The sequence below is a fragment of the Aquarana catesbeiana genome, linkage group LG04 (genome assembly GCF_042186555.1).
Source record: "Aquarana catesbeiana isolate 2022-GZ linkage group LG04, ASM4218655v1, whole genome shotgun sequence".
In the NCBI taxonomy this organism is placed as follows: Eukaryota; Metazoa; Chordata; class Amphibia; order Anura; family Ranidae; genus Aquarana; species Aquarana catesbeiana.
The window spans coordinates 552,680,836-552,699,965 of NC_133327.1; the positions used below are offsets into that span (position 1 = coordinate 552,680,836).

At 42.3% G+C, this 19,130-nt stretch overlaps 1 protein-coding gene across 7 annotated transcripts in view; it reads right to left on the reverse strand.

The window, feature by feature from the left end:
- RIN2 (Ras and Rab interactor 2) overlaps positions 1-19,130 on the reverse strand; it is a 286,963-nt gene that overhangs the window by 162,641 nt on the left and 105,192 nt on the right. For 2 of the 7 annotated variants that reach the window (XM_073627960.1, XM_073627963.1), the window contains one exon: positions 16,282-16,368. In XM_073627960.1, coding sequence (XP_073484061.1) covers positions 16,282-16,368 — 87 coding nt within the window. Of the gene's footprint in view, positions 1-12,438; positions 12,518-16,164; positions 16,223-16,281; positions 16,369-16,449; positions 16,887-19,130 lie in introns of those variants that run through there. The other 5 variants (XM_073627965.1, XM_073627964.1, XM_073627962.1 and 2 more) reach the window with 5 other exon arrangements.

Genomic DNA, 19,130 nt, shown 5'->3' on the forward strand with positions numbered 1-19,130 from the left:
CACAGTGTATAAGAGCTGTAACTGCAACTCTCCACCCTCTCCTCTGTGATACTGGAAAAATGTAGAACAATTTAATCTAAAGTCAGCACTTTTGAAGCGGTGTACAAAAGAGAAAACCGATAAACAAGTAAAATTTATGTAGGAGGATTTGTTTCATCTCTGTGTATGATCTGAGGCTGTTCACTTCACTGGGTATATGAGAGGGTTTACAACCACTTTAAGTATACCCGAGAGAACTGCTTCTGCGTTAAAAGACAGCCACACAGACTTTAGACATTTACAGGAAAAGTTGAGGTTTGCCCAGAACTTTTCACTGTATATATGTATGGTTCAGCTGTTTTGAATGAATGTAACCTCTGCTCATGTGCTTTTTTTTCTTTTTTTTTTACGACCTAATTTCAGCGCTCTGTTTTTTTATAGGTTCACTTTAAAGTGGTAAACTCCACTTTTGAACTTGTACCTACAGATAAGTCTATAGTAAGGCTTACATTTAGGTACAGTGACTATCTCCTAAACTTACACTGCTTAGGAGACGTTCACAAGGGATGCTGCCGGTGATGTCACCAGTGCATGCGCTCTGAAGGGATAGCATCCCTGTACTGTACCTTCAGAGCTCCGCATCGGAGCAGAGGGTTTCCACACGCATGCATGGGAGTGACATCACACTCAGCCCCAGCCATTCAAACAACCGGTGCCCGTGCACCTGGAAGGAAGATGGCAGCGCAGGGGATCCGTGACAACGCTGCGTGACAGGGATCTACTTTACAGCTAAGTCTGTCATAAGGCATAGCAGGGCATACTAGAACAGTAGGACTTAAAGCGTTACTAAACCCAGGACCCTACATTTACTTTATTTTGTTTCCCACAGTACACAGAACATGGAAATGCAATTATTTTAGTAAATATAAACTGTTAAATACCTTTTCTCATCAGCAATATATAGCAGTCTTGTGACTTCTATCAGTGTCCAGCCAAGCACTGGTTAAAGCTTGTAGGAGGATTTTTCTGACTGTCCTATGAGACTGCAAGACTCCTGACCCTCTGTCTGGACAGTGCTGATTGGCCCTGTGCTGATCACATGCACTCTCCCAAGGAAACAAAAAAAAAATAACCTCTCTAGCAATACACACCAAACTGAGCATGTGCAGCCTGACTCCCTAGACTCTGTTTTATCAGGAAATTATCAGGGGACTGTGGAAGGAGGGGAGAAATCAGAGAAGCCAGGATCAAACAGTCTTTTTACACAATACGAAGGATTAACCCCTTAGGTTCCACAGTTTGTATAACAAGCATGCTTTACTGCATATACAGACTGATTTTACTGTTGTGGGTTTAGTAACACTTTAACCCTGCAGGGGGGAGCACTTTTTTTCATTTTAGTGGTGGTTTACTACTGCTTTAAGACACATCTCTAGCCTGCCAACATACAATATATGACTTCTAAAACGAATAGCGAGCTTGTAATAACCAATCAGATAGTGCTGTTTCAGTTCCCACCAGCATGTCTTCATTCAAGGTTCGACTTGTCACAACTGATCTGTACTAGCCAACTTCACTTCGATATTGGAACCTTCCATAAAAGGTTCACTTTAAGTTCTGTTATTCAACACTTGTTTGTGTTTTTCTAAACTACATTTTAGATGCAGGTCATGCAATCACATTTTTTATTTCCAACCTCTTTCTCCACGGTATAAAAAATAACAATCCATCTCATAAATGAGAAGAGTATTTTATTTGTAATGTGAGCAGCAAGGCATGCAGGGCGTGATACCAGCATCCTCCTGTGCACAGCCATGTCCTCAGATGATCTGCCGCATTCTCAGCATGCACCCAGGAATATTCCGCTACACACCAAAGGAATACACTCTTGGCAGATCGAGCTGAAGCTGAGAAACCTTTGAAGCCACTTCGAAAAAAAAAATGTTTGTTGTAAAAATAATTAATTGCTTACAGCATCAAACCTGCCAGATTGGAAAGATTTTGTGTGAAGACTTGTCGTGTGTCATGTTTTTACTGTGCACGTGCTGAAAAAGATTGGCAGCACTTAAATCTGTTGCTTTATTTTGAATACAGTAGTGGAAAAATCATTTCTAAGTCTGATTTTGAGAAAGAACTTATTTAATACCCTGGTATCTTAACACTGGTTATAAAGGGGTTTTGACATGAAAGCTCCCAAATGTATCCCCTAGTTTTGACCGTTATTTATTACATGTATTAAAGAATATGTAAACCAAATATTTCATATTCCTGATATGTGCCTGCGGTACCATGTACTTGTCTGAAAAAGTATCCTGTTCTCTTTGTATTGCTTCCTTTGTGTGAAATCCCTGGCGTTCCTGCCAGTTCCTCTGTTTTTCTATTAAAAACTGACCACACTAGGTAGGAGAACACACTGTGGTCAGTTCTCCAGCGGTGCTGGGAACTCAGCCTGCTCTCCTCTAATGATCAGACTGCTGACATGACCCCTCTGCACAGTCATTCACTGGTAAGATCAGGGTGATGCTGAATATTATATATATATATATATATATATATATATATATATATATATATATATATATATATATATATATATATATATATATATACATACACACACATACACACACACGCACACGTTTTGCCTTGCATTTCGATTTTAAACAGAATGGGTTGTTTTACAAGGTGAGGGTTCATATTTACTTTAATATATAATCACACTGATACCGTATATACTCGAGTACAAGTCGAGTTTTTCAGCACATTTTTTTGTGCTGAAAGTGCCCCCCACAACTTATACTTGAGTCAAGCACTTTTCTGCAGCAAAAAAAAATCATTTTCCGAACCGACTTTGGGGCCCCCAAAGATGGAGTTCCTAACACTAAGTGGCCCCGAGATACGGGGCCCCAAAATCGGTTCGGAAAATGTCATTCTCTGCTGCAGAAAAGTGCTTGACATTTTCTGAACCGAATTTGGGGCCCCGTTTCTCAGGGCCACTTAGTGCTAGGAACCCCAAATTTGGAGTGCAAACCCAGTGGAACTGGTACCATAACATATCCAAAGATGGAGTTCTTAGCATCAAGTGGCCCCGAGAAACGGGGCCCCAAACCCGGTTCGGAAAATGTCACAGAAAAGTGCTTGACATTTTCTGAACAGATTTTTGGGGCACTGTATCACAGGGTCACTTGGTGTTAAAAATCCCAGATTTGGATATTTTATGGTGCTAGTTCCATTGGGTTTGCACACCAAATTTGGGGTTCTTAGCACTAAGTGGCCCCAAGATACTGGGCCCCAAATTCGGTCAACTGTGTCCATCTGCAGTAATGTCATTTTGGGACCCTTTGGGTCCAGAGACCCCAAATATTGGCTGCAGCTAGGGGGCATCTAGGAACCCTTAACTACCGAGTTTGAAGTTCGGGGGACCTATGGCTGCAAATGGGCACAGTGAGGCTGCAAATGGGCATTGTTGACCCTCTTTTCCACTTACAGTAGCTGTGCATTTCTCACCATCGTCTTATACTCAGGTCAATAAGTTTTTCCCATTTTTTTGTGGTAAATTAGGGCCTCGACTTATACTCGGAACGACTTATACTCGAGTATATACGGTAATTTGAACAACACTTTATATATTGTACGTTCACATCAATCTGTGCCCTCAAGGAGATTATAAATGAAGGTCCCTATCCCACATACATACACATTGTTTTTAAGCTTCTTAGTGCGGTTCTTTGTCAAAAAAAAACCCTGTGAGCAAAATAAGTGAACCGTGAATACACAGCACACAAAAAAGTGCTCAAAGGGTAGAGTATGGCCAGACTGCTGAAGAGAGGGGGCCTCTGACCCTGGACTGCTCGGGGCTCAAAACTCCTGACAGAGGCAAGGTACATTATGGTCTACTTCCTAGGCCGAAGCCAGATGGATTCCACTCTTTAGGGACCAGGCGAAGCCGGTCTGCCAAGTACTTGGAGAAGGGTTCATCCAAAGAGAGACCTGAAGGCCACATACATGCCAATACTAGGACCAATTTAGACAATTGACCTTCCAATATGTCTTAGGAGTGTGGAGGAAACCGGAGTACCTGGAGGAAACCCACACAAACACATACAAACTCAATGCAGGTAGTGGATTGGGATTGGAACTGATGACCCTAAAGCTGAAAGGCAAAAGTCACCAAACCACAAATCCACTGTGCTGCCCCAACAGGGGTCTTTGATTTTGGAATCTCCATGAGTCAGTTTACACAAAGGAATTGAGATGCAAAGTGAAATCCTTAACAGTTTAATGGCAAAACAGAGGTGTCATAATGACATAAGATGCAATGTTGACAAAAGCCAAAAGGGTGCAATACTGCCATTCACATAGATCACACGTTGTCACCTAGGTGAGGTGCAATGCTTCAGAGAGAACAGTTGTTTTGGCCATCAGTCTCATGTTGAAGTTGTGGAACAGTTGTTAAAACAGTGCTTTATTCATGTAAAGGAAGAGGGGCAAAGCAATAGTGAAAAGAAAATATATGTTATTTAGCCATGAGGTTAACGAGTTCTTAATACCCAGTATCCCCAACAATCAGGCAGTGCTTAGCTCCATGTGCAACTATAAGATGCCTGAAATATAAACTCATATGCATTATTAGACCACCAATGTGCAAACATAGAGTAGATGCATTGCCCAGCAAATTTTTAAATAAAAATATGCACCAAAATGCAGTTCGCTGCAAAATTAAAGCGGTAGTAAACCGCATTGATGAGAAAAAAAAAAAAAATCCCCCGCAAGGTAATGGCATAATGTGCTAGTATGCATCATATACTAGCACATTATGAGGGAGTTACCAAAGAACAAAGCCCTCCAGCGCCGCGCTGTTACTGCTAAGAGGACTGACATCTTCCCCCAGTCTTCCTTCCAGGTTTGCGTCCTACGGCTACATGAGTGGCCAGGGGCGCGATGATGTCACTCCTGCGTTTATGGTACAGGCTCTGAAGGTCCAGCACTGTATGCCAGACCTTCAGAGTGCATGCGCCGGTAATGTCACCGGCTGCATGCACTCTGAATATCTCCTAAACTGTGCAAGTTTAGGAAATATTCACAGTACCCACGGGTAAGCGTTATTATAGGCTTGCCTGTAGGTACAAGTGGTAGAACGAACTTTATTACCACTTTAAGGTTCTCTCTTGCGCTGTCCCCTGCATACATTCCACTCCCATGTCTTGCCACCACTCCTCTTCTGGGTTGAATGACAGCCAGCACCATTCAACTCGCTTTTTGCGCACCCAGGCTGTCACAGATGAATTATGTCACCAGCACACAGAGAAAGCTTGTTTAAAAGTGCAATGCTCTTTATTTTTGTTTGATCACATAGAAGGGCAATGTTTTGAGACTATGAAGGGAACCCTTCACCACTCTGGCTCACAGCAGAATGCTACGGATAAATCAAACACAGGAAATCCAGGACACTCCTTACAGGAGTACAAATAGCGGGCACTGTGGTGAACTAGCAGATGGTGCTGCCACAACAGATGTCCAAAAACTACATCACCACAAGCACACCATATTCCAAAATGCAGACAGGACATTTAATCGTCGCTTGTAACTAGCAACGTTTTGAGGTCACCAGGCACCCCATCATCAGGCTGCAGCTCACTGCTGCCAAGAAATCTGTAATCAGTAAGCTGAGCTCTGACTTTCAGCATTTGGTTGACAGGCAACTTGTCCGGGTACTAGTGCTTAAAGCGGAACTAAACCAATAAACATGGCGGTGAGGAGGACGGTCTATGTGGACAGCTTTACCCCGGATGCCTGCATACTTAGATGTGCTTGTTTTAATCACCAACCATGCGAGTTTCTAAATGTTGTACCTTCATTAAATGTAACCATATTGCTGCACCTCTCTTCTCTTTTATACTCAGTTGTGACATGACGCTACTTGTATATCAAGACATCGCTTGTATATCAAGTCAAAATGTATTAAACAATGTTGCTTGTCTTGCAAAAAGCTCTCAAACCAAGTTACTCTCTAACCAAGGTTTTACTGTACAAAGAAAAGTAAAGAAATTGTATACAAATCTTTAGCTTTTGTGTAAGAGGAACAGAAAGGGATAAAAAGTAAATAAAAAAAAAAAAGTTTGTTGAGTGAATTTAGTCTTGCTTTAAGACGTCTTTCAGCCTGGGGACAGTAAAAAGAAGCAATTGCTCCGTGTTTTTATCACCCCCTTCCCCCAACTGCCCACCTGCTTTGCGGGAAATTTAACTAAACATGCTCAGTGTGACAGGCGTCATCTTCTTTCAAACACACCCATTAAAGTGATTGTAGACGTTTGTTATTTAAAAAAAAATAAAAAAGAGCATGTTATACTTACCTCCTCTGTGCAGTTGGTTTGCACAGAGCAGCCCCATTCCTCCTCTTCTCGGGTCCCTCTTTGCTGCTCCTAGCCCCTTTATCCTTTGAGTGCCCCCTCAGCCAGCAGCTTGCTACAGGGGGCACCGAAGTCAAGTCAGAGTTCCGTGTATCCATTCAGATACGGAGCCCTGACCTGGCCCCGCCCCCTCTCTCCCCTGATTGGCTGACTGAATTTGATTGACAGCCGCCGGAGACAATAGTGCCGCTACTCTAGCTCAGCCAATCAGGAGGAGGAGTGTCCTGGATGGCTGAGGCCTGGGAATTGTGGACATCGCTGGAGAGAGAAGGGGCTCAGGTAGGTAATAGGGGGGGTGCTGGGGGGGGGGCTGCTACACACAGAAGGTTTTTTTATCTTAACGCATAGAATGCATTTACCTTCTGCCTTTACAACTCCTTTAAAGTCAAAGGGGACGACATGACAACCCTAAGCAAAACACGTGGTTTGCAGTGCAGTATTTCAATGAAAAATCACTGTTTTGTTTGAAAAAAAAAAGTATCGCCCCCTATAGGTCTGCAAATTGCCTCTGAAAAGCAATCAGATGACCTTCAGAGGGGCAGCAAGAACTGGCACCCCTATGAAATGTTAATGTGCATTTTATTATGCAAGTTTCTGTATGTCATCATCATTGTTGATAGACATTTTTTTCAATACTTTTTCCCCTATTTCTTGTGTCATCACATTACTTTTACTTGCATTACATTTATGTGCATTTCTACGCATTTCAATAGTGTTCATGTGAGTTGCGTGAACATGGCACATAGCAAACAAAATATTTCTTTGTGTACCTACAGTTTTCTAGTGCTGAAAACCCACATAGTGAGAACAAGCCCTACAGGAGTTATGTGTTAATAGTCAACATAGACTATATGGCCCAATCAAATTCACTGCATTTTCTGTTTCTTCCATCTCCTTATTACACATGTGAAGTGAACACAGGCTCGAGTGTGATCTCCTCCTTTAGTAAATCAGCTTCCATGCCTGAATCACGGCTTCTGCCTAACTGTGGTTTCTTCTGCTTTTCTGATGCAAGTGTAATGAGGAATTGCTCCTTTGAGCGAGAACATCTTGAAGGACATTTACAACCTCAGACTGGCCGCATTTCATCAGTTACGTAACCTCATCATGAAACAGTTCTAAACGCTTTTTTTTTTGGTTTTCAGCTGAAAGTAGCATTTTTTTACTAATCAGAGTGGTTATGACGGAAGTACAGATTACAGTCATATAATTATATAACAGTATATAACCAAATAATAGATCATATTCATGTTATCTCACTTTGCCAAACTCTATTTGTATTTATGGCAGATTATACTTGGAGCGGTTTCCTGGTAATTAGGAGTCTGGGTGACGGTCAGGCTGCGACTCGCTACTTGGCAGGGATGAATACTTATAAAATGAATCCAATAATACAATTCTGTCTAAAATGATACTATTACAGTTGTGCTCAAAAGTTTGCACACCCTGGCAGAAATCATGAAGTTTTGGCATGGATATTAAAAATATGACTCAAGAAAAAAAAACGGAAAAGCGCCTCTTGGTGCAAGGTTTAATGTTAGAGCAGTATATATAGTATATATACTATATATACTATATAGTAGTATATTATCCAACACTTACATCAAAGTAAGGGATGACAGGCTCATGGGAAGTGAGATCTCCCGGGTTGGTCTCCAATGTCTCTGGCGTGTCCTGCATGGGCGGAATGTCCAGCTGCGACTTGAGAAAGGAGCGCGCATGCTCCTTATGAGTTTCGCGCATGCTCTGAAATGCGTTGCATTTCTCCCATACCCTGGTGATGTCACACGATCACAAGCCCAACCCCCAGAGCCGAATACCTCCATCTCCTCCAGCCACCGAGAGGATCAGCCAGCTTCCTCCTGGGTCATCGCGGTTACCGCAGCTGGACACTCCGCTCATACAGGACACACCAGAGACGTTGGAGACCAACCCGGGAGATCTCGCTTCCCATGAGCTTGTCATCCTTTACTTTGATGTAAGTGTTGGATAATATACTACTGTAACATTAAACCTTGCACTCAGAGGCGCTTTTTTGTTTTTTTTCTTGTGTTTTCTGCCAGAGCTGGCTTCGCTCATGTGAAAAGCTGTGCCCTCAGTGCTGGTCTTATCCCCGAGATGTCATAACATCCACCTTCACGGAAATTTCCCCTCAATCTACTTGGACATTTTTTAACCCTTACCCCTGGACTTGTCCTACATTTACCTATTGCCCCTATTTTAGTTGTGCTTCCCTACCTGCATCCTGAGCGCTAGCATCTGTGTATTAAAAATATGACTGATCATGCTAAAAAAAAACTCTTTTATTTAAGGATAGTGATCATATGTAGCCATTTATTATCACATAGCTGCTTGGCTCCTTTTTAAACCATAATAATAACAGAAATTACCCAAATGAACCTGATCAAAAGTTTACATACCCTGGAATGTTTGGCCTTGGTACAGACACACAAGTTAACACACAGGTTAAAATGGCAATTAAACGTTAATTTCCCACATCTGTGGCTTTTTAAGTTGCAATTAGTATCTGTGTATAAATAGTGAATGAGTTTTGCTAGCTCTCTCGTGGATGCACTGAGCAGGCTAGATACTGATCCATGGGGAGCAGAAAAGAACTGTCAAAAGACCTGCATAACAAAGACATGGAATAAAGATGCTAAAGGTTATAAACAGATAACCAAAACCTTGAATATGCCAGTCAGTACTGTTCAATAACTTATTAGGAAGTGGAAAATTTGGGGATCTCTTGATACCAAGCCAAGGTCAGATAGACCAAGAAACACTGCAGCTACAACTACCAGAAGAATTGTTCAGGATACAAACAAAAACCCACAGGTAACTTCAGGAGAAATACAGGCTGCTCTGAAAAAATCTGGTGTGGTTGTTACAAGAAGCACAATACGACGATACTTGAACAAAAATGCACTGTATGGTCCACTTGCCATAAAGAAGCCTTTACTGTGCCAATGCCACATAAAAGCCCGGTTACAATATGCCTGTCAACACCTTGGCATGCCTCACAGCTTCTGGAATACTAATCTAGAGTGATGAGACCAAAATAGAGCTTTATGGTCACAACCATAAGCACTCTGTTTGGAGAGGGGTTAACAAGGCTTATAACAACAAGAATACCATCCCCACTGTGAGGCATGGTGGTGGCTCACTGATGTTTGGGTGTGTGAGCTCTAAACGAATGGGAAATCTTGTGAAAATTGATGGTAAGATGAATGTAACATGTTATCAGAAAATACTGTCAGACAATGTGCATTCTTATGCATGAAAGCTGCGCATGGGATGCTCTTGAACTTTCTAGCATGACAATGACCCTAAGCACAAGGCCAAGTTGACCCTCCACTGGCTACAGCAGAAAAAGGTAAAGGTTCTGGAGTGGCCATCACAGCCTCCTGACCTTAATATCATCGAGCCACTCTAGGGAGATCTCAAACATGGAAGTTCATGCAAGACGACCAAAGACTTTGCATGACCTGGAGGCATTTTGCCAAGAATAATGGGCAGTTATACCACCTGCTAGCACTGGGGCCTCATAGACATCTATTACAAAAGACTGCACGCTGTCATTGATGCTAAAGGGGGCAATACACAGTATTAAGAACTAAGGGGATGCAGACTTTTCAACAGGGGTCATTTCATTTGTTTACATGTTGCCATGTTTTGTTTTATGATTGTGCCATTCTGTTATGACCTACAGTTGAATATAAGTGTGTTTTGCCTGCTTACTCATGTTTTCTTTAAAAATGGTACAAACTGTCTCCAGGGGTATGCAAACTTTTGAGCAAAACTGTATACTGTATCAAGGACAATAAAAATTTACTGCATGTTTACCCAAGACCTTTTTATAAGTTTCAAATAGAGTTAGGAAGGTTTAGAATCTTTGTCAAATTTGCACTGCTCTGTGTCTCCATGGAGGTGTTTAACTCCTTCTATTTGTCCTGGTGACCACTGTCACCATGGGAAAAAAAGTGATGGGAAATAAGGTTTTTTTTTTTCCATTTAGTATATTAAAAGACACTTGGCAACTACTGTTTTTTGTAATATTTATTTAGAACAGATTAATTTATTACAGGGTATACTCACAGATTATGATGGGTTTCCTATTTAGAAAACCTAAAGTCCAGCACTGGCTTCCAACATACATGTTTACTGGGAGGGGAGCATGTCCCTCCTCTAAATCATTCAGGGTAGGGGTGTGTATGTGTTGTGGGCAACTCATGCGATCTCCTGCTATTCAGGCAGCCTTCAGTAAATGCTGATGATTTGCCAAAATTTGCCAAAATATAATACAGTACAATAATACAGTACAGTACAATATAATAATATTATAGCAGCTTCAACTCTTCTGGGAAGACTATCCACAAGGTTTAGGAGTGTGTCTATGGGAATGTTTGACCATTCTTCCAAAATCGCATTTGTGAGGTCAGGCACTGATGTGGACGAGAAGGCCTGGCTCGTAGTCTCCGTGCTAATTCATCCCAAAGGTGTTCTATCACAATGGTTCTCAACCCAGTCCTCAAGTACCCCCAACAGGCCATGTTTTGGGAATTTCTCTTAGATAAAATAGCTGTCCAAAATAACAAGCCATTGACTCTGATTTAAAGCACCTGTGCGAGATAAAGGAAAACCTGCAAACATGGCCTGTTGGGGGTACTTGAGGACAGGGTTGAGAACCACTGTTCTATCGGATTGAGATCAGGACTCTGTGCAGGCCAGTCACGTTCCTCCACCCCAAACTCGCTCAGCCATGTCTTTATGGACCTTGCTTTGTGCACTGGTCCAAATCATTTGGTGGAGGGAGATTATGGTGTGGGGTTGTTTATCAGGGCTTGGGCTTGGCCTCTTAGTTTCAGTGAAGGGAACTTTTAATGTGTCAGCATACCAAGACATTTTGGACAATTTCATGCTCCCAACTTTGTGGGAACAGTTTGGGGATGGCCCCTTCGTGTTCCATCATGACTATGCACCAGTGCACAAAGCAAGGTCCATAAAGACACGGATGAGCGAGTTTGGGGTGGAGGAACTTGACTGGCCTGCACAGAGTCCTGACCTCAATCCGATAGAACACCTTTGGGAAGAATTATGCCCCGTACACACGGTTGGATTTTCCAACGGAAAATGTGCGATCGGAGCGTGTTGTCGGAAATTCCGACCGTGTGTGGGCTCCATCGGACTTTTTCCATCGGATTTTCCGACACACAAAGTTTGAAAGCAGGCTATAAAATTTTCAGACAACAAAATCTGTTGTCAGAATTTCCGATCGTGTGTACACAAATCCGACACACAAAGTGCCACGCATGCTCAGAATAAATAAAGAGATGAAAGCTATTGGCTACTGCCCCGTTTATAGTCCAGACGTACGTGTTTTACGTCATTGCGTTCAGAATGATTGGATTTTCCGACAACTTTGTGTGACCGTGTGTATGCAAGACAAGTTTGAGCCAACATCCGTCTGAAAGAATCCTAGGATTTTGTTGTCGGAATGTCCGATCAATGTCCGACTGCGTGTACAGGGCATTAGTGTGGAGACTGCGAGCCAGGCCTTATCGTCCAACAGTGCCTGACCTCACAAATGCACTTCTGGAATGAATGGTCAAACATTCCCATAGACACACTCCTAAACCTTGTGGAAAGCCTTCCCAGAAGAGTTGAAGCTGCTATAGCTGTAAATGGGCCAACTCAATATTGAACCCTATGGACTAAGAAAAAGTTCATGTGCGTGTAAAGGCAGGTGTCCCAATACTTTTGGTAAAATAGTGTATTCTGGTGGGGGTGGCCAGGCCCTCACTTAGCTTTTTATTGCTGTCCTGCTGGAAATTTCGAACCACTTCCTGTGCCTATGAAAATGAGGTCACCGGGACAGCTAGTGAGTGAAAATCTCAAACTACAAAAAAACAAATAAAAGTTCTAAATCTTCCCCAATCTAAAATAGGAGACATTCCTATAACTTTTCATTCTTTTACATTGTCCCAATAAGTTTGATATAAAAAAAAAAAAAAAAAAAAAAAAAAAAAAAAAAAACACAAGATCATCCTACCTGACAGCACGACCACTTCTTAACATGTACCATGGAATGTAAACATTTCCCTTACTGGCATTAGAATAAATTGTAGAGACTGTAAAAGGAACAAAAACTACAGTGTGTTACATAGCCCATAATTTGTTCTATAGCAGAGAGCTCCACCATAGAGCCAAGCTTAGAACACATACGTTTCCACATGTGGTTTTGCTTTGTACAAATCTGCAGCAAAGGGAAAAGCTTCTAAGCTTCCAAGCAGTACTTGGAAAATTGATGGGAAAATTGAACTGACGAAAATAGCAGGTGCCTAAATAAACCACTGCTCTAGTTCAGAAGCTGTAAAATATTGTCCTTTGAGTCTTTAATACCAACCCGCCAAGAGTTTAGATGTTATAGAGAAAGTATAGCGTATATTCAGAAAACATATAATTTAGGTAATTACGGCAATGATTTTCACATTTTTACATAATTACTTGCTTTTATTTTTGTTATAGGTTAAAAGTGGAGCTGAACCTAAAAAGTGAATGTACGCTATGTTATAGGGACAATCTAGAAATGGTAATTGTGCCTAAGTGGTACCTTAAAAATGTACATTTTGCCTGGAATTCCTTCTGAAAATTAGCAGTGCATTTTCCTGGCATGCCTGTGTTTACAGCCTCCTTGCTGTGTATCTGCAGTGAGATCTAAAGGACTGCTAGTCTCAGGAGATTTGAAATGAGATTTGGTGTTGTCGTTGCTGTGCTGCCCATTGTTCTCTTTGCTGGAGACTCTGACATGGGGAAGGAAGGCCCTGCCTCTACTAAGATGGCCACCTCCAAACAGACAATACCGAACAAGGCATGGCAAGTCAGTAATGGAAACAGATTAACTACAGGGAGTTCACAGGCAATACTGGTGACAAGTCATTTGCCTATTGCCTGACTATTTAAATAGATTTTTGCATGAAAGCCCAACTCTGGGAAACGTTAAAATTATTAATTGCTCATTTAGGTGTAGGGGACTTGTTAAAGAATGTTTAGTTACCGGATCCTCCACTCCTCTGTGCTGCTAGACTGGTTCCCGCAGTGTCCTCTCCCTATTCTCCAAACTAAGGTCTTGATGTCATCAAGACCAATGCAGGGTCCACAGCCTTGCACTCAACTTGAGGATGCCAAGGGACAGTCCACTACTAGAGCATGGAGAAGCATCATCTACTGGGGGAGGGGGAAAATAAGTCAATTAAAATTCTTCCCCTCTCCCCTAGACTATATGAACAGTTAACCATTGCATTGGGGCTGCCCGGAGTTGGGCTTTAAAGCTGAACTCCAGGTCATGTAAATATTGCCTAAATATAATAGGCATGTTTATTCTTCCTTGAATGTTGTGCATTTCTTCCAAATCTGTGCAGTCATCCAATGAGAATCTTTGCATCTGTGCAGGAGCTTCCTATAATAATGACCAGTCACTGTTCTTGCCACTTGTACAGTAAGGCTAGACTTATCTCTGCAGCCTGTACTTGGTGGAGGCTTAAATATAAATCAAACTAGATGGACTCAAGTGGCCAGGTCTAAGATTTATTGAGGTTATTCTCTCAACAGAAAAAAACAACGTGGAACACCTGTTACTCCTACATAACACCTGTTACAAAACTTGTCATTCCAGCAGAACAGTGCCTTACCAAGCTGCCCCTGGCCAGGGTGAGATCCTTCCATGAACCCTGCAGAACATGACACCTGCAGGACCTCCTTCACAGCAGGAGTATAGACTGTGCATGGGCTGCCTTCACTTTTTGATTGATTGCTGTGAACAATCAGACAGATGCGGGTGGACAAATGGTCTACACCAGTGATGACGAACCTTGGCACCCCACATTATTTAGAACTACATTTCCCTTGATGCTCACTTACACTGCAGAGTGCATGAGCATCATGGGAAATGTAGTTCCAAAACATCTGGGGTGCCAAGGTTCCCCATCACTGGTCTACACTCTGGTCATTAAATAGCCTGTTCAGGTTCCACATTCAACTTATAGGGTTCAAAGATTACTATATACAACAGTAGCTGGGTCCCTTTTAGCCTGGAATTTGGTTATTTATTACAGGCACTTATAAAGCACTGCAAATTTGAAGTAGTGCTTTACATATATATATTGTACATTCACATCAATCCCCTGTCCTCAAGGGGCTTACAATCTAAGGTCAATGGTTTAAGAAAGGTTGACCGCAATCCCAGGTATGAAGCAGTGATGATTACATTATTGAAGATAAAAATCCACGAAGATACACCAGAAGACATCATGAGACCTCTATGCGAGCTCGCACAGCAAAGAAAACGCATACGGAAGTCGCGCCCGCATATGTAAACAGTATTCAAATCACACATGTGAGGTATCGCTGCGATCGTCAGAGCGAGAGCAATAATTCTAGTACTAGACCTCCTCTGTAACTCTAACCTGGTAACCGTTATTTATTTTTTTTAAATGTCACCTATGGAGATTTTAAGGTACCGTAGTTTGTCGTCATTCCACGAGTGTGCGCAATTTTAAAGTGTGACATGTTTGGTATCTATTTACTCAGCGTAACATCAGCTTTCACATTATGCGAAAAAATTGGGCTAACTTTACTGTTTCATTTTTTTAAAATTCATAAAAGTGTCTTTTTTTTTTTTTTTTTTGCTTTGAAAAGACCGCTGCACAAATACCGTGTGACATAAAATATTGCAATAATCACCATTTTATTCTCTAGATTCTCTGCTAAAAAAATATACATAATGTTTGGGGGTTCTAAGTAATTTTCTAGAAAAAAATACAGATTTTAACTTGTAAACACCAAATGTCAGAAATAGGCTTAGTCATGAAAGGACTATTTACTTGGCACAACATTATCTTTTACAGTTTACCAAAAATAGCGTTACGTACAGTGTTTTTTTGCAAGAGAATTCAAAAAAGAAATCCAAAAAAAAAAAAAAACTCTGTGCAAATACCGCGTGACATAAAAAATTGCAAAATTTTATTTATTCTCTAGGGCCTCTGCTTTAAAAATGTTTATTGTTTGGGGGTTCTAAGATATTTTCTAGCAAAAATACTGATTGCTACTTGTAAACAAAAAGTGCCAGAAAAGGCCTGGGTGTCAAGTGGTTCAGGACTCCTCTATCCAAGTTGCCACACGCAGAAAGTCCTGCGATCTTGCTCGATACCACCAGTCACGAGATTATTGCCATTCTAGCATGCTTACATGACGAACCGTCAAACAGAAGCAGATATTCACCAAATTATTAGGCAACATCCTGTTGTTCTCCAAGTAATTGCTGAGATATGCTCCAGTTTCACTTGTCTGTACTTGTCACTACACATTACCACTCACAGGATGTGACCCTAAATGTGTATGTAAAAGGCAATTTAATTGGGTAGTTTCTTAGACAAAACTGTGTTTAAAAAAAAAAAAAAAAGACCTCTCCCACTGAAAATGCAAACTACCTGGCTGTAAGGCCAATCCAATTATACAGTATGTCTGGCATTCTGACTTGCGCATGCTTCTTCCAGGTCGGTGGAACATGTTGTGCCCCCATCGCCCTTCTCCTTTGTACTACCAGCCTTTACTTTTTATGCTGCTAAAGTTGTCTTTCCCCTCTAGTGCATACAGCTTATCGTCTATAACTCCCCATTTCTAATTATTCAGTGAAATGAATTAACCCAAATAAAAAAAATAAAAGCTAAATCTGATGGCAATGAAAGAATAAAGAGTGATGTCTAAATAAAAGTCTTACTGGATCGGTTCATCGCAGAGAGCCCGTGTTCCTGCAGCTGACAGCGTCGCCTGTGCGAGACTTCTGTGCACCAGCTGCTCATTCACAACAAGTACAGTACGCCAGGTTTCCTCTTACCTTAAAGAAGCTCTCCCCCGGCCAGCACACTTCCATTGTCATCCGGGCAGTCTTCTTCTGGACGGCTCCTCTGTTTTCCCAGCTCTTCTGAGAAGAAAGACATGTTAATGGTTAGCGTAGTCTGTAGGAAATTCCTCTGCAAGCCACAGAATTATTAACAAAACACACCCTGCCAAGATCTTTTCCGTCAACAGTGCCCGGCTATTTCTTCCTTAGCTCGGCCCCTTCTAGCCCATCGCATGCCTGCTTCCTAGGCTTGGAGAGGGGGCCGAGCACCCCCTCTATAGAAATGAGTGGTCAATGACTGGCGTGGGAAGACTGTTTACGTGGATTGTGCTTTATCCCTCTCTGCGCTCCCTCCAGTGAGAGAACAACTGTTGTGTGCAAGTGTCCTTGTCCCAGGGAGATCAGACTGCAGGAACTAAGAAGGAGGGCACTGACAGCAATGGATGAGTTAATTCACCCTGCACAGCTGGAATAACACCATTCTCCGGCACTCTCGGTGCAGACCTGCCAGGTGGATCTGCTACTGATTGTGAAGAAAGTCTTCCAGTTAGCTATTAACTCTTAACATATGGACTTAAGAGGCCGCTAGAACCGGAAAACGTTCTCCTTCAAACGAAACGACATCCGTACTGTCTGAATGTAGGTTCGGCAGGAACCTTTGATGTATTCTGCAGAAAATTCTATAGACGTTATGTCTGCCAGTGAGATCATACTGTACTGACACTGTCAATTCACCTTATTGCTGGGGGGATTAGAGAAGGAACTATAAAAACACACACAGAAGAGAAAGTTCACCTGCTCTGCCCATTCACCCTAGGTTCACACATATGTGTTTTTTAATGTGTTTTGCAATTTGCAGAAACGCACTACAGTCCACTTAACATTGTTTCCTATGTTACACCTTCATATCTACGTGTTTTGGGGCCGGTGCATTTTTGGTAAGGGTCAGGGACTTTTTTCCCACGTTTTACGTGTAATAGACTTCGATGGGATCGCACCAGAAATGCAAGTGTTGTGTTTGTGATGCGATTTTTGATGTGTTTCGTGTCTCTTATTATTCTGTTTAAACTACTGTATATAGCTAGTTGCTAAGGAGGGGCCCGGGAAGCCGTCCATCGTGTCCTTAACAACCGATGAGTAATCAGGGGTTCCCCACTGACAGACCAATATAAAAAAAAAAAAAAAAAGGCGCGGGGTCCCCCCTGGTCCATCGGGTCTAGTATGGATTCGGAGGGGACCCCCCCCCGCACGCCAAAAAAATGGCGTGGGGTCCCCCCAAAATAAATTCCAACCTTGCAGCCGAGCAGGTCAGGAAAGGGAGGGGACGAGCGAGCGCTCCCCCCCCCACTCCTCCTGAACCATACCAGGCCGCATGCCCACAACATGGGGGGGGGGATGGGTGCTTAAAGCACCTTGCCCCCATGTTGATGGGGACAAGGGCCTCTTCCCGATAACCCTGGCCGGTGGTTGTCGGGGTCTGCGGGCGGGGGGGCTTACCGGAATCTGGAAGCTCCCCTTTAATAAGGGGGCCCCCAGATCCCACCCCCACCCCCCCATGTGAATGGGTATCGGGTACATTGTTTTTTTGCGATTTTTAAAAAACAAAATTCGCTATTTTCTTTTTGCTATTACATTTAGCTGTCAGCAGGAAACCCCGCTGACAGCTGATGACTCATCGGTTGTTAAGAACTCGGCGGCCGGCTTCCCAGCCCCCACCTTAGCAACTAGCTATATACAGTGTGTTTACAGTGTGTTTAAAGAGAAAAAAATGCTAAATGCATAAAAACTGTATACAAAAATGCACAGAGAACGAGGGTTCAAAAACGCAAAACATGCCTGAAAAACGCATTAAGCGCAGCCGCATAGATGTGAACCTAGACTTAGGGCTCATGCACATTAAGTCCATAAACGCACTGCATGTTATTTAATATTGCCATGCACATGCAGCAGACGTTTTAGCGCATTTATGCGCATATTTGCGTGCAGCATTCAGGGTATAAAATAAATGCCCCAAACCTGCATTCAGCATGCAGGTTAGCAGTCATTTTTGCTAGAGTTGCATCAAATGCAAATTTTGGTGCCAAAACCGAAAATTCAGGATGCACTTGGTCGAACAAAAATAGAGCAGGAGAAAGAAGACCCCCCTGAGAAAGGAAGTCACGGGTGGACCAAGCTGCTTATCAAGGGAACTTTATTATTATTGCACAATTTATGAAAACAAGAATACAAAAACTAGGTACCCACCACCAACACCTAGACTAATATTAAAATAAGACAACGTTGTCTATATAAAAGCAGCTGCGTCACGTATACATCAGACACACACACCCTATTTACACCCAAGTGAATAGGCGGTTATAGACAGGCACGTAAGTCCTGGTGACTAGCACCATCACTAAACGTGGGTATCCTGTCACTATTAACCAATCAAGCCCCTAACTGGGGGATAAGGGGGAAATTTATTGGGAATTCACACACTTGAAAAGTAGACTCTATAAAGAGCAATGCCACTGGGTTAACTTAGTTGACTGTTATTTCACTGGTGATAAACACTGTATAGAGGGTGGCATATAGCCATAAGTAGTCAGTAATTCGTTCAACCTATAACTGGCCTTTACAGCAAGGAGCACATGGAAGGGCAATGCATGTCATAAAACAACAAACAAAAATTGATCTCACAGTACCCAGAGGACGGAGCCAGAGTAGGCATAATAGACATAGATCTACCACACGCTCCAGAAATAGAAAGCATTCCTCAGCTAGTGAAAACGGTGACAATATCAAAACTGTTAGTTTTGTACATGTGGAGGAGGCTGAAGTCATGGACCTGGGCCTTTTGGGGG